Source organism: Euleptes europaea, chromosome 1 (assembly GCF_029931775.1).
Source record: "Euleptes europaea isolate rEulEur1 chromosome 1, rEulEur1.hap1, whole genome shotgun sequence".
Classification (NCBI taxonomy): domain Eukaryota; kingdom Metazoa; phylum Chordata; class Lepidosauria; order Squamata; family Sphaerodactylidae; genus Euleptes; species Euleptes europaea.
Window position 1 is genome coordinate 99,862,364 of NC_079312.1, and position 15,607 is coordinate 99,877,970.

The following is a 15,607-nucleotide window of genomic DNA, read 5'->3' on the forward strand; positions in this document are numbered from 1 at the left end:
AATATTAGCCGTCAAGGGAGGGTCAAATTGAACTTGTTTTCACAGTTAGCTTGTGTGCGCACTGAAGGTCACTGCAGCAGCAGAACAAAGGAACAAGTCAAGCCAAGATCTCTGGTGCTGAAAAGTGAAGCAAATGAATCTGGCTGCCAACTAAATGCTTAGATTATGAATCTGAGTTGAACTCTCCTGGACTCACAGGAGAAACAGGCTTTTTTTTTTAAACCGAGGGCATCGTCAAGGGATGTGCACTTGGAAAAAAAAATTGGTATGATTTGGCTTTGGATTTTGGAAACAGGTTCTAGATTGATATTCCAGAATATTCAGGTCTCCCAGTACCATTTTGGGATTCTGATTTATTTTTTAAATGGGTTCTGAAATTCTGGGGGGTCCATGATTCCCTATGGGGGACTTCATTGGCTGTTTTCATTGGGGGGAGCGCAGCATTGTTTGAAATGGCTAGAGTGCTTCGAAGCGCTTTAGAGACATCTCGTAGACTGACTGAAATGAGCTGGATGAAAAGCCTGTATCTCTATCGCTTTACTCAGAATTGGGCCAACAAAGGATAACATCCAATTCAGAATGATAATCTGAAAGTGGCCAGAGAGAGGGACTGTCCATCGGCAAATAATGTTGTACTCCCAAATTAGGACATGGAAATAAAATAATGGGGACCGGTCACATAAAAAGAGAAGAAAATATCCACAGAAACACTTGTCAAAAACATACTGCTCTCCATCATGGTTTCAGCATGTAAATTGTTGATATCCCCAGATTTGTCTCTGCTCATACACCACACACACACACAAAGAGATGGGGAAGGAGCTAGTTGTCTACATTCTTTCAATAAATAATTCCCTCATTGTAAACCATAGTGAAGCCATCCCTCTGAAACATATGGCTTGTTTACAGGAAGCAACTGTTTTGATTAAAGTGGACTGGGTTGATTCACTCAGATTAAATCCTTCCTGTATTCTTCATTCAAATTTAAGAAAGATTTATTCTGGTTTATTAATCCAGAGTCAAATTAAACTAGACTGCATTACTCCACTTCTGAAGTAATTATTTTGCATAAGAATTTAATCTGGATTAAAACATCAATTTCATTTATTCTAGATAAAAGAAAGTGGATGAACTAAACTGTACACTAGAATTGCTCAGTATTCATTTTTAACTACTGGAAATAAAGGCAAGTTCCATTTAAAAAAAATTCTGAGGTATCATGATATGGTCAAAACTCAGTGAACTCCATCAACATTCAGTTTTAACTGCTATATCATTTTTTCCCCTTAATCTTACAGCAATTCACACAATGAAACTGGTATGCTGAAAATGTGGGATGGATGAATGAATGGCAGGTTGCAAACTAGTTAAGTTGTGAAGAAATCACAAAATTGTATCATCATATGCCAAACTCAGCTTGGGTATGGCCAACTCAGATACCAAACAGAAAACTACACAAGCATTGACCCACAAATTAATATTTATTACAGAGAATACATTGCGGACATAGGGCTGAGCTGTGGGGTCCTTTTGCCTGGGTATTAATCACCCACCAAGGTGGAAAACCGCCCCTGCCCAACACCCGTAGACCCCCCCCCCCAGATCCCCAAGTTCAAATGATGTACACAGTCTTTTGTTGGGTGAAAACTGGCCACAACTTTATTGGTTACAGCTCTAGGCATCGGCATAGCATAGGGGCAGGATCCAGGCTTCAGCTGACCCAGCTGTCAGAAACTGAAGTCCTCCTGCACCCAGCCTGCATGCTGGGTGCAGCTTGAGATGGCAGTATGTGGGACCCACATGGACAGAAGCCAGCTGTGTGGTCCCCTGCCACTTGGACGGAGGCCATCCTCACAGCTGCCCCTGAGCTGGGCATGTACCAACCAGGCCTCTTCCCAATCCCTTTATTGGGGTCCCCAGAGCAGGGGAGGGGGGACACGCAGGCCAGTTCCTTCCCCTCCAAACTGGATTTGGGCTCCAGTTATGTGGAGCCGCAGAGCTGCTGAAAGCCAGCCCGGGAGCCCCTCCGCTACCCTCCGGTGTCTTGGAGAGCTGCCGGCTGCCCTCTCGCCCCCCGAGGTAGGCTTTTGCCCCCCCTGCGCATGCCCGCAAAATGGGCCTCCGCTGAGAAGGGGCACTTTTCAGCACACCAGCTGGCATATGTGAACAAGCTTATAGATAGCTATAATCACTCCTATTTGGAAAGCACCATATGACCAGCAATTTAATATCTAAAGCATTCAGTTCAGACCTCAGGGAAAACAGGAATTTGTTCAAGACGGGCACAAACTTGGCTTGTTGCCATGTTCATGAGCTCCTTCTTTCCTCCCAAATATCTTTCCTTCTTATGCACAGAGCACAACTGAAGTATTCCTGATTTTCCAAACCTTCAATTAAACTCCAGTTTGCTATGACATCCAAATGCCTCAGAGAAAACTAGAGATCCCTCACCCCACAGTGGGATTCTAAAACCCGCATTAAACTGTGGTTTAGTCTCATTGGGCACTTTCACACATGCCGAATAATGCACTTTCAATCCACTTTGAAGCTGGATTTTACTGTGTGAACTGGCAAAATCCACTTGCAAATGATGGTGTACTGAAAGTGGATTGAAAGTGCATTATTTGGCACGTGTGAAAGTGCCCCTTGTTTTGGAGGGGGGAAAAATCCAGTTTGTTCAAGAATCTCCATTTGGATGTAATAGCAAAGTGGAGTTTGATTAGAGGCTTCCTGGTTTTGGAAGCCTTCAGTCAAACTCCAGGTTGCTATTACATCCAAGGGAGGAAGGAGGGAATCTAGAAACAATAAAATTGGAGAAAAGTGAAAATTACATTTAGATTTGACTTTTTCAAATGAAAAACTAGTTCTTACCAAAACCATTCCTTTTATAATCTGTTGATATTTTTGTACACAATTTTATCCAGCTCTTGATGGAAGGAAATGGACAATGAGCAGATTGCATATAGCCATTGCACAGGTCTCTGCAAAAAGCAATGGTGTAGTCACATTTCCTATACATTGCAGTAGATGTCCATCAAGTGCTTTCTGCCATTCCCCCTCTCCCCCACCCCTTCCACAATGCAGGGATTTCCTATTTACTTTGAACTTTCAGCCTGACATTAAACAATTCCTTGGAGACAACTGAGATTCCACTGAATTAGAAACTAAAGGCGGCTCAGATGTCACTTAGTGTAGCACAACGCTGAGGCTATATGCAGAGTGAAATACTGGGCCAAGCTGAGTTATTGCACATGCTTGTTAGGAAATGGGGAAAGTGTTGTTATATACCTTAAGCCTGGCAAACATAAGTGCTATTTACACAGCCCAAATAATGCACTTTCAATCCACTTTCAATGTGGATTTTACTGTGTGAACTGGCAAAATCCACTTGCAAATTATCGTTAAGGTGCAGTGAAAGTGGATTGAAAGTGCATTATTTGGGCTGTGTAAATAGCAACATAGTATCCTTTGTTAATATCCTGCATGTGTATCTGGATCTTACCTTTTTGACTGATCATTAAAGTCTTTCACTTTTCCACATAGGCCTGTCATTGGGAGAAATTCCATAATGCAACACACCCACACACCCACACATGGCAGTATTAGGAGATACTCACATTTGGAGTGCTTGTCGCACAGGGCAGACGCTCGCATGTCACATAATCTTATTGTCCCTTTGCTGCTGCTGTAGACAAAGGTGTTGCAGTGGTGCGGATGAAACTCTGCAGCTGTTATCACTTCTGTCAGCTCCTCCATGTTTGCTGGTTTTATATCTACAATATCTGGCACAAATGAATCAAGGCAAAACAAACAGCACAGTCTAGAGCTCTCAGCACTTGACATTCGGTGTGGGATGGAGTGCCAGGCACAGACTAAAGAGACCTGGGTTGAAATCTCCAAAATAAAACAGACATCCAGTGGTACCGTAAAGGCTAACAACATATATTTCAATACGAGCTTTGGTGAGTCACCACTCACTTCTTTGGATATGTATGGAAATAAATCTTAAGAGTCCTAGTTCAGTCATGAGTCATTCAAGCATAGATTTAGTATACAGGAAAAAAGGTCTGGAGAGAGGAGACAGGGAGACATTTTTCTTCCTCTCCCATAATACTAGAACACGGGGTCATCTGCTGAAGCTGGAGGGTGACAGATTCAAAACAGATAAAAGGAAGTATTTCTTCATGCAACACATAGTTAAATTGTGGAACTCCCTGCCCCAGGATGCGGTGATGGCTGCCAACTTGGAAGGCTTTAAGAGGGGAATGGACATGTTCATGGAGGAGAGGGGCATTCATGGCTACTAGTAAAAATGGATACTAGTCATGATGCATACCTATTCTCTCCAGGATCAGATGAGCATGCCTATTATATTAGGTGCTTTGGAACATAGGCAGGATAATGCTGCTGCAGTCGTCTTGTTTGTGGGCTCCTAGAGGCACCTGGTGGGCCACTATGTGAACAGACTGCTAACCTTGATGGGCCTTGGTCTGATCCAGCATGGCCTTTCTTATGTTCTTATGTATGAATGTCATCGTAAAACTTCAGACTGTGATCTCTCTGCATGTGTGTGTACACTTATGATGGGAGCAGCCTAAAGTCCACTTCCTTCCATCAAGAGCTGGATAAAGTTACATACAAAAAAAAAAAAATCAACAAATGGTAGTCTGTGAATACTACTGGAATGTTAAGAAAGGGTAATGGCCTCCACCACCAAATGGCTACTATGGGAGACGGGACCAATCACAAAATTTGGCTTGGGGAGGGAAAATGTAAAATTCCAAGCAAAGCATCCTCCTCTGATGGAAGCAGCTTCCTGCAGACCCAAACATTATTCCTCTTGGGGTCTTCTGACACAGCTCCTCCTCCTCTCATGAGGTGGGGAAAAGCCAGGATTTGGCTTGTTTTGGGAAAGAAACAAGTGACTGCCAAGGAATACGTCGTATTGGTGGGCACTGTGGTGTCCCTGGGAATCACATTGGGATCACTGGCTTAGCACGACAAAATCTCAAGAGCTACATGAACCTATTTCTGTGTATATTATTCCATATATACTCTGATTTTTTTAAAAAAACAAGAGACCCCGAAGTGGCTCACAACTTTTATAAAATGCTACAGATTCCACTAAAAAAACTAAGACACCTTTCCATTAAAAAATAAAACTGTAAAATAAATAGACCTGTGAGAAGAGATGTGGGTGGGGAGAGAGCAGAACAGATTGAAAAACAATTTTAAAACACTGAGCTCAAAGTACGTAACACACGAGAAACTATAGCTAAGCAAACAAATAACACCTCCCTCACAAAGAGAATTATGAGTTCTTCTGAACATAGGACTAGGGAGAAGATGGTTCGGTAAGAGGCATGTGATTCAACCGGGATTATACTGAGGTTTGGGATCCCAGTTTGCATGGAGTAAAACTCCAGTTCACTGAGGCCCCCAAATTCAGACAATGAAGCCATTTTTCACACTTTATGTTTTACTGGGTATATGGGAAGATGCACTACATACGATCCTCCCAATCCACACATCGACATTTCGTCTGAAACGGTTCAGGTTCATGGGTACCGAAGCTGAAAATACGCATATTGCCTTTTTCATCCAAAATGATGATTGTACATATCGAGATGATCACATGTAGCACATTCTCCCCATACACGTGGTAAAATGTACTGATAAAGGCTTGAAGCCATTTTGCATCAAGTTCTGTACAGGCAGAGAGGAGGGAAGTGCATGTGTGGGCAGAGCAACAAGCTGTTTTTATGCACTATTCGAGCTTAATCGCAGCTTACTGAGACATCTAAATGCAGCAGTTGTCTTCACCTGCCTCCCTGCATCTCCTGGCATTTGGTCTTTCCCATTCTGTCATGAATTTAACCATTCAACAACATGGAAATAGGCTTTCTTCTATCTGTCATTAAGAAGTTGGCTTTGTCTTTTTCTCTGATCAAATATCTTAATTTGACATGTTAACTTTCCTCAAAGTGTTAGCCACACAGAATAAGGATATTTATTTATTTATTTATTACCAAAGGCTGAGTGGTATGACTAAAGATAGCACATCACTTGCTGCTCTCTGGTTTTTTGTTCAGTATATCATTCCAAGACTGGTGCTTATATGATAAGACTTAATTGATATCAACGGTATTAGAGGTAGTGATAATCACTCAGCACTGAGAAGTCTACCTCTGTCTATGATTCACAGGCTGCGATCCTAAGAACACTTTCCAGGAAGTAAGCTCCGCCCAATAAATAAAATGGGACATACTTATGAGTAATTTTATCCAGCTCTTGATGGAAGGAAGTGGGCTTTAGGCTGCTTCCATCATAAATGTACACACACATGCCGAGAGGTCACAGTCTGAAGTTTTACGATGACATTCATACATAAGAACATAAGAAAGGCCATGCTGGATCAGACCTGCTTAGGATTGCTCCCTTAGTCATAAATGTATTCTTATCAGAAGTGGATGGGGGAGTTTCTCATTTTAAAAAATCAGCTCTCTGATGAATATTTTAGATTTGCCAAATAGTCAACAAATATGCATTCGTATTTGTATGTGCTTCCAGGAATGGTGTCCAATGCAGGTGCAGAGAGTCCTACAGACAAAGGAACAAACTGAAGCAGGGAAGTCAATCATATGTGAAAGAAGATATGCCAACAATGACTTTGATTGCATGGATCTGCTCTATTCCATTTCTTACACTGAATAATTATACACCATACCAGTCAACTGTTATATAATTAGCATCTGGAAATATCAGAATTCCACACTTTATCACCTGCCCAGGTTTCTTTCTGTGGATGCTAGAACATCACTGAATAGATAATAGTCAGGCAAATATGGTTCCTGCTTAGTTTGGACAACCAATGTCCTCTACATTCCTCTGGTAGCTGACATACCATCCATAATCTGAGCATTTGTCTTCTGTCCACATCTACCCATTTTGAATAGAGATTTCAATAATCTCTTTTGTTATTTTTTCCTTGTTTGGTAGGGGAGAAGGATATTCTGTGAACCTGTACAAGCCTGCTAACTTCACAGTTCCTCAGAGACATCTCAAGGTTCCCACCCATCAATACTTCCACTGGTTTTTCATGCCACATCAAAACAAGAAACCTTTGAGCATGACATACGTTATTTTAAAAAATGAATGTAAAGTCCTGGGATGTTGAAAGGAATATGTACAACAAATATATAAAAAGCAGGATGGGCAGTCTGAGAGACAATGAGAACTGCCCTCATCAATAATCTATCTGCAGAGAGACACGTATCTTTTGAAAAGAGACTATCTTGAAGAGGCAACATTGAGATTGTTGCTGAGCATTTGTTGAATACATATACAACACCAAAATCTATATAAAACCAAAATCTGGAATGTATCCCTTTAAGGGAGTCTCTATTATGAATCCTATTATTTTGAAGGAAAATATTTACACCAAGAAATTGGGCTGGGATTTTTTTTTTTTAAGTCTCACAGCGACACTACTTCAATTTCAGGTTATGCTTATTGATTTTAAGACATGGAAACCCAACTGTCAAATAATAGCATACTAAGAGGAAATCCCATATTTTCCAATGTAATCTACTTACTTCCAGATGGCAACCACTTACAACACTAAATAGTGTCCACTTTTTGTCCAGGGTGGAAGGGTTGTGATTTTATTTCCCCATGTGACAAAATGAAACAATTAAAATAAATAGTCAAATAATCATACCAGAAAGAAAGACTTTCTTTTCAGATTTTGGTTTAAGGATCACAAGTGGCAATCATTCTAAGATTCAGGGTGTGTTTATTGGTGCTTTTCTACTGGCCTTATCAGTCAGGTCAAAAGCTCCTATTACAGCAGATGATCTTTTGATGATTGCTTCCCTCAGTCACGCCTCTGAGGCAGTGGCCACTGGTGTCAAGCGGTTTTAGATTTCACACTATAAAAAACCCAGCATGGAGCAATTCTACTGGCTTTGTGAGGATTTAGGATGGAGGAAGGGAGACAAGAAATGCACTGAGGCTTTTTTTGCCCCGTAAGGAAAACAAATTAAGGTCCTGCTGTGAAGAGGAGTGAAGGGGAGGTGGGAATATCCCACTCTTATATGGATTATTGAGAAAACGTGGTTGGGTGAAAAATGCTTTCCATAACATAGTATTTTAATGGGGGATGTTTAATAGTTAGGTATGATTCCTTCCTCATGCTCCCATGAATGAATATTCTGTTTGTGGGAGATAAGGGGTCCTATTCTCTAGGCATGTTCCTTACAAAGGATCTACTGAAATAAACAAGCATATTTGTTCCAAATAATATCACTTGGGCTCCGTACAAAAAGAACTGTGCCCAATATCTAACCCAGTTGATCTTAACTTTTCATAGAACCCATAAGCATTTTATATTCCATATGAGCCCTGAAGAAGCACAATGGTACAGAGAAAGAGATATGAACCAAGAAGTGTCCAATCCAAACCACATCTCAGCCATGAATTTACTGGATAGTCTTAGATACTATCATGAGCTAGGAGGTGTATGCATATTACACCCATTCTGCAGTCACTCCATTGGCTGCCCATCAGTTACTGGGCTCCAGTCAAGGCATTAGCTAGCACATATATATCACATACCCATTACGGACCCTCATACCTACAGGACTGTCTCCCCTGCTCTGCTCCACCAGGACAACTTTGCTCATTTAAGCAAAGCCTTCTGAAGGTGCCACTCTGCAAATGTGTAAGATCGATAGCTGCCTGTACATATGCATTCCCTATCGTGGCCTCCATCTTGTCGAATGACCTGCCTGAGAAGAGGAGGAAGGCTTCCACACTTCTGTCATTCAGAAAACTAAGTAAAATTGGATTGTTCAGGAGGGCGTTTTTTTTAAAAAAAAAATATTTTCTTATTATTTTTTTAAAACAAACACAACACAAATAGAGGAACACCACACATACAACTTACGCTCCTCTTACAATACTTCTTACTTGGAACAAGATCCCCCTCAGGTACCAGGTATAAATGGAGCTAAATAATACACTTAATATGATGTACACTTTAATTCTGTGTATACGGATATTTCTTTGATTAGTCACTAATTTAAACATTTATTCTAAAATCTTCATCCAGCCTGTATATTACTAAGCTTATTTCTTGTAATTACACATTCATATATTAATACTCAATTCTAGCTATTAATTCTAAACCTATCCATCAATATTTCTTAACTATTAATAATAATACCTTATATTTCTTATTACCCAGTCAGACACCTTATATTTATTACTTTATAAATCAATTAGTATCTACTCAACTTGCCTTTTTAAAAAATGATTAAAAAGTGCTCCTACTTTTATCATAAAATTACCTGAGGGTGTTTTTATAAAGAAAACAGGACCCAGTCTACGCCACTGTGTATGTCTTATATTATCTATTTGTTGTTTGTATAATCCTTAGAGTTCCCAGGTGCCCACTAATGGCAGGCAATCGTCTGCCGATTTCTGCTGCTGCCTGACGACACTCAGCTGGTCGATGGGCGGAAGCAGGCCGGCAAAAAAGGGGGGGAACAATCCGCGTCCCTGTGCGATGACGTCACTTCAGGCACTATGCGGAAGAGCCAGCATTGCACAGGGGAGAGGCTCTATCACTCTCCCCCAAACTCTGTGGAAACCATAGAGCTGAGGGTGAAGTACCTATGTTGTCTTGATTGGGTGCTTAATACACAGTTAAGGATCCATGCAATGACTAGACCCAGGTTGTCTCTGATTGCTGGATGCTGGTTTGCTGCTTGATGGGAACAAGTGACAGGGCATAGCTATTATGCCGTGCCCTGCCCATGAACTTCCAAAGGTCTCTACTGAAGACAGAATGCTGGGTGAGATGGATGCTTACAGTGACTCAGGAGAAGTAATTCTCATGTGCTTATTTTCACATGACATTGACTTATATTTTTTCAGTTGATGTACTGATGGGCATACTGGAGATTTGGGCAGGATCACCAAGTCATCATGGATTGTAACAGGATAATTTTAAAAAGCTTGGTTTGAAACCAAACAACAAAAACCTCGTCTGAAAGGTGCCTTTAAAACAGGTTGTGCCAAAGTGGTAACTTTGCTGTGGTTAACACAAGGTAGGCTTGCACAGCTTATGATCCACACCGTCAAATGAAGCCACCAGCTTCCTGCTTTTGCTGCTATTCTGAGTCTGCAAAAACAAAGGGATTGCCAAGCACCTGAGAGGGCACAGTGCATGGTTGGTAGTTTGTTCTTGGCTTAGAGAGTCAGGGGTTGTGTGGGCCTGACCTCAATAATGAAGGAGAAATGCACGCTCTGAAAAAATTCAAGGACACTCCTGTGATTCATGTCCACTGTATGGCTGGAGATGAACGCCCTTCTCTTCAAAATGTATGTGGAACAATCAGGCAACTGAACTGCCATGTACAGTATGAACAGTATACCAGAAGTACAAAAGAACACACATGTCAACAATCATAACCATCTTTTACAGGTTATGGGGGGGAATGAAACAGTAGCATCTGGTCCATATTCTGACCTTATTAATAGAAATATGCCATTTAACTTCTAGGATATCAAATCTGGCTAAGAGGGATTTTTAAACTCAAATGTTTTAGAGAGCTGTATTCCCTACTCACAAGGATCTACAATCTTAATAAATAAGAACCCCCTGGGAGTATGCACAGTCTATTTATTTTAAAGCAACCGAGCTTTGATCCAAACTCCACACTTTGTGCTGTTTCTTTTATTACAATTTATTACTATTAGTACTTAGTTTTGGCTGGACTACGCCCACTATTCATTACAGACTTCTCTTTCAGCTAGGGGGGAAAAACGAATGCAACTTACAATTGATCACTGACCCATCAGTCTCTGGAATTCAGCTAGGCATCTATACACTCAAACTGGACTCTACTTTAGGGATGGGATAGGATTTGTCACATGCTGCCCTGTTCCATCTTTGACACTGATAGACTCTGAAGGCCTCCCTTCATTTAGAATGTGCCATGTTGATAAAAGATGGGCTGTTACCATCCTCAGCAAGCATGAAATGATGCCAAGCTATAACAAGTCTTTGTTGAATCATCAGACTCCCCCTTCCCCCCACCCCAAAGCCCTGTCTGAATGGATACAGCAGGCCAAGGCTGACATTGCAGACTGGGAACATCAATTGTGACAAAAAGGCAGGATAACTATCCAGGTCAAAGTTATGTGCTAAAGATATGTAATAAATAACTGACTGTATAAGTTATGCACATCACTGCAGCTTGTCTAATAAGAAGAGCATTAACCACAAAATCCCATTTATTAAAGAACTGTTTTCCCCTCGGTGGAACGGAAGTGTATTCATACAAAAATCATAGTACTAAACATACTGAAGGATATGTTTAGGTATTCTTTAAAATCCAGCAACCTTGTTTCAGCTGATCCGGATTTCAGTTCCAAAGATTTGTTTGCCCCCATTAAAATATAGAATCATAGAATCATATTGGAAGGGACCACCAGGGCCATCAAGTCCAACCCCCTGCACAATGCAGGAAATCCACAACTACCTCCCCCCTCCACACCCCTAGTGACCAGAAGATGGCCAAGATGCCCTCCCTCTCATCATCTGACTAAGGTCACAGAATCAGCATTGCTGACAGATGGCCATCTAACCTCTTCTTAAAAACCTCCAGGGAAGGAGAGCTTACCACCTCCCGAGGAAGCTTGTTCCACTGAGGAACTGCTCTAACTGTTAGAAAATTCTTCCTAACGTCTAGACTGAAACTCTTTTGATTTAATTTCAACCGGTTGGTTCTGCTTGAGCAACAGAAAACAACTCGGCACCCTCCTCTATATGACAGCCCTTCAAGTACTTGAACATGGTTATCATATCCCCTCTCAGTCTTCTCCTCTTCAGGCTAAACATACCCAGCTCCTTCAACCTTTCCTCATAGGACTTGGTCTCCAGACCCCTCACCATCTTTGTTGCCCTTCTCTGGACACGTTCCAGCTTGTCTACATCTTTCTTAAATTGTGGTGCCCAAAACTGAACATAGTACTCTAGTTGAGGTCTAACCAGAGCAGAGTAAAACGATACCATCACTTCACGTGATCTAGACACTATACTTCTGTTGATGCAGCCCAAGACTGCGTTTGCCTTTTTAATTACAGCATCACACTGCTGACTCATGTTCAGTGTTTGGTCTACTAAGACCCCAAGATCCTTTTCACACACACTACTGCTCAAACAAGTCTCCCCCATCCTATAATTATGCACTTGATTTTTCCTACCTAAATGCAGAACTTTACATTTGTCTTTGTTGAAATGCATTTTATTAGTTCTAGCCCATTTCTCCAGCCTGTCAAGATCATCCTGCATCTTGGCTCTGTCTTCTACCGTATTTGCTACCCCTCCCAATTTAGTACCATCTGGAAGTTTAATAAGTATCCCCTCTATTCCTTCATCCAAATCATTTATAAAGATGTTGAACAACACAGGGCCCAGCACAGATCCCTGAGGAACTCCACTAGTCACTTCTCTCCAAGTGGACGAGGAACCATTAACTAGCACTCTTTGGTACGATGTGTCAATCAGTTGCAGATCCATCTAACAATAATAGGATCTAACCCACATTTTCCCAATTTGTCAACTAGAATACTATGTGGAACCTTATCAAAAGCCTTACTGAAATCTAGATAAACTATGTCTACAGATTCCCCTGATCCAGCAAGGTAATAACTTTCTCAAAAAAGGAGATGAGTTTAGATATGCACTGTTTAAACACACGACTCCTGACAAGTGAATGGGCTAACCCAAATATGTTGTCTTCAAGAGCCAGCGTGGTGTAGTGGTTAAGAGTGGCAGTTTGGAGTGGTGGACTCTGATCTGGAGAACCGGGTTTGATTCCACATGAGCGGCGTAGGCTAATCTGGTGAACTGGATTTGTGTCCCCACTCCTACACATCAAGCCAGCTGGGGCACCTTGGGCAAGTTACAGCTCTGTTAGAGCTCTCTCAGCCTCACCTACCTCACAGGGTGTCTGTTGTGGGGAGGGGAAGGGAAGGTGATTGTAAGCGGGTTGAGTCTCCCTTAACTGGTAAAGAAAGTTGGCATATAAAAACCAACCCTTCTTCAGCTGATCTTAAATTACCCAGATCATAGTGGAGTTAAAGCAGGATGACTGAAACAAAACCCCAAACCTCCCAGGTTAAATTAGCCACTGCAAAGTAGAAGGCTGCTATACAAACTCAAGCAATAAATGACGTTGCAATTACAACTCATTAGGCATTATTGGTTCCTTGGGGCCAGTGCTATTTCCTTAAGATGTCCCATCTTCTGCATATAGTGCTGATGGGCATTCTTTCTTTTGTCCGAAGTCTCTAATTGAAGCCAGAGATGGCATGGTTTCCACCATACACTTTTTGAAACAGAATCCAGCCCAGAAAAGGGAATGTGTGCAGTACTAAGAAATGAAAACCTGCAGTGAATTGTCACCAGGTTAACTGCATTAATATCTCATTGTTCCTCTGGCCACTTCAAACAAAAGTGAACTGAATCCTCTGACCTCTGAGGTCACAAGGAAAAAATGTTCATATGTTCTGAAGAAATCACACAATTGTTTCACTGCACAACACCTTTTCCACCTGCAGTTCATGATGTTTTCAGGGTCATATATATTGAACCTTATAAACATGTTCTGTACTGGATCACTTTTAGATCTTTATCTTCTACTTTAACTTGACAGGCCTTCTTGCTAACAGCCGTTCCCCCCTGTCCAGTCTTTTCCACTTCATGTGGTCCAAGCCAAGTCATACCCCATCTTCTAACAAGAAGATGAGGGGTCATATTATACCAACTAGTAATGCATGGCTGAGAAGGTAATCTTCGTAAACATGACTAAAAACCACTTACAAACACATCCAGTTCTCATGTGTATTGAGTGCTTTTTAAAGTAGCCAACCAAGGAAACTTACATTCATCCCTATGCAATAGAAAAGAGCAAGAGTCCAGTAGCACTTTAAAGACTAACAAAATTTTTGGCAGGGTATGAGCTTTCATGAGTCACAGCTCACTTCTTCAGATTCATCCCTATGTTCTAGAACAGTGGTTCCCAAAGTGGGCATTACCACCCCCTGGAGGGCAGTGGGATTACCTAGGGGGGCACTAAGAGACAAGGGGTAGCAGGGGGGAGCTAGAGGTGGTCCCCTTCAACTGTGTTGTTCACTAATTTACAATAGATCAAGCTATGGCACCATGCTGGCAAATTTGGTGGAAACTATCAGAATTTTTTTCCAGACTTTGAAGAGCTGGTAGCACTGGATCAAGTTCATCAGTTTTGTTTTTCAACTAAAAGGTTTTAACTTGATTTTGAATACATGTCCAATTAATTGTTACTGTTTTGAAATTTTATTGTTATTATCTTCTTTAGTGAGTCATAAAAAAACCCTATTTTGAATAATGCTTTTTATAGGTTAGGGTAGGGGGTGCTGGGGTTGAGTTTGTGGAACCACGAAAAGTTTGGGAACCACTCTTCTAGAACAACACTACCTCAGAACAGCATGCGGTCTCCATTTGGTGTTTGGGGCCCACTTGTTATAAGTGAATCATGTCAATGCATCTATTATTACTTCTGCTGCTGCTTTATAAAGGCAACTGAAACAGTTGCATTTGGATGTCTGTTGCTGGCAGCCTGTCACACATCTGTAGAACACGAAGAAAACCATCTATTAGTATTTCTTCTCCACAGGCTCCCCTGACAGCAAATGTCTTCTAAATTACACCTTGGAGCTGCTTCCCCACATGCTTATCCTATAAGCAAAATCCAACCACTTACCAAAACAAGATGGAAAACAACACTTTTTAAATACTGACCAGCTGAGCTGCATTTAGACTTCAGGATGTTCGAAGCGGACGCTTTGCAATGACCAGTAAAAGGGCTGTGCGTATGACAGAAATTTAGCCACATTTTTAAAAGCAGGGTAACTTTAATAAAAACAAATTAACATGGAAGGAGAAGCCTTTAGCAACCACTGTCCAATTAGAAGAAGAGTTGGTTTTTATATGCTGACTTTCTCTGCCACTTAAGGGAGAATCAAACCAACTTACAATCACCTTCCCTTCCCCTCCCCACAACAGACACCCTGTGAGTTAGGTGAGGCTGAGAGAGAATGACTTGCCCAAGGTCACCCAGCTGGCTTCGTGTGAAGGAGTGGGGAAACAAATCCAGTTCACCAGATTAGCCTGCGCCGCTCATGTGGAGGAGTGGGGAATCAAACCCAGTTCACCAGATCACAGCTCCAAACCACCGCTCTTAACCACTACACCACGCTGGCTCTTAGTTCTAATTTTATTTTATTTTGTTTATTTATTTATGTAGTCAAGTCACAGCTGACTTATGGTGACCCCGTAGAGTTTTCAAGGCAAGAGACGTTCAGAGGTAGTTTGCCATTGCCTGCCTCTGTGTAGCAACCCTGATATTCCTTGGTGGTCTCCCATCCAAATACTGACCAGGGCTGACCCTGCTTTGCTTCCGAGATCTGTTAAAAAATCTGCACAGTGAATTGGATCTCCAATGACTAATCAGAACCCCTACTGGGCAAAAGACTTACTGGCCCCGCCCACTAT

The 15,607-nt window shown here is 41.5% G+C and overlaps 1 protein-coding gene across 3 annotated transcripts in view; it reads right to left on the reverse strand.

Moving 5' to 3' along the window:
* The window catches only part of PPP2R2B (protein phosphatase 2 regulatory subunit Bbeta), a 289,890-nt gene that overhangs the window by 15,392 nt on the left and 258,891 nt on the right, over positions 1–15,607 (reverse strand). For all 3 annotated transcript variants that reach the window (XM_056858192.1, XM_056858199.1, XM_056858206.1), the window contains exon 6: positions 3,618–3,782. In XM_056858192.1, the coding sequence (XP_056714170.1) occupies positions 3,618–3,782 (165 nt within the window). The remainder of the gene's footprint in view (positions 1–3,617; positions 3,783–15,607) is intronic.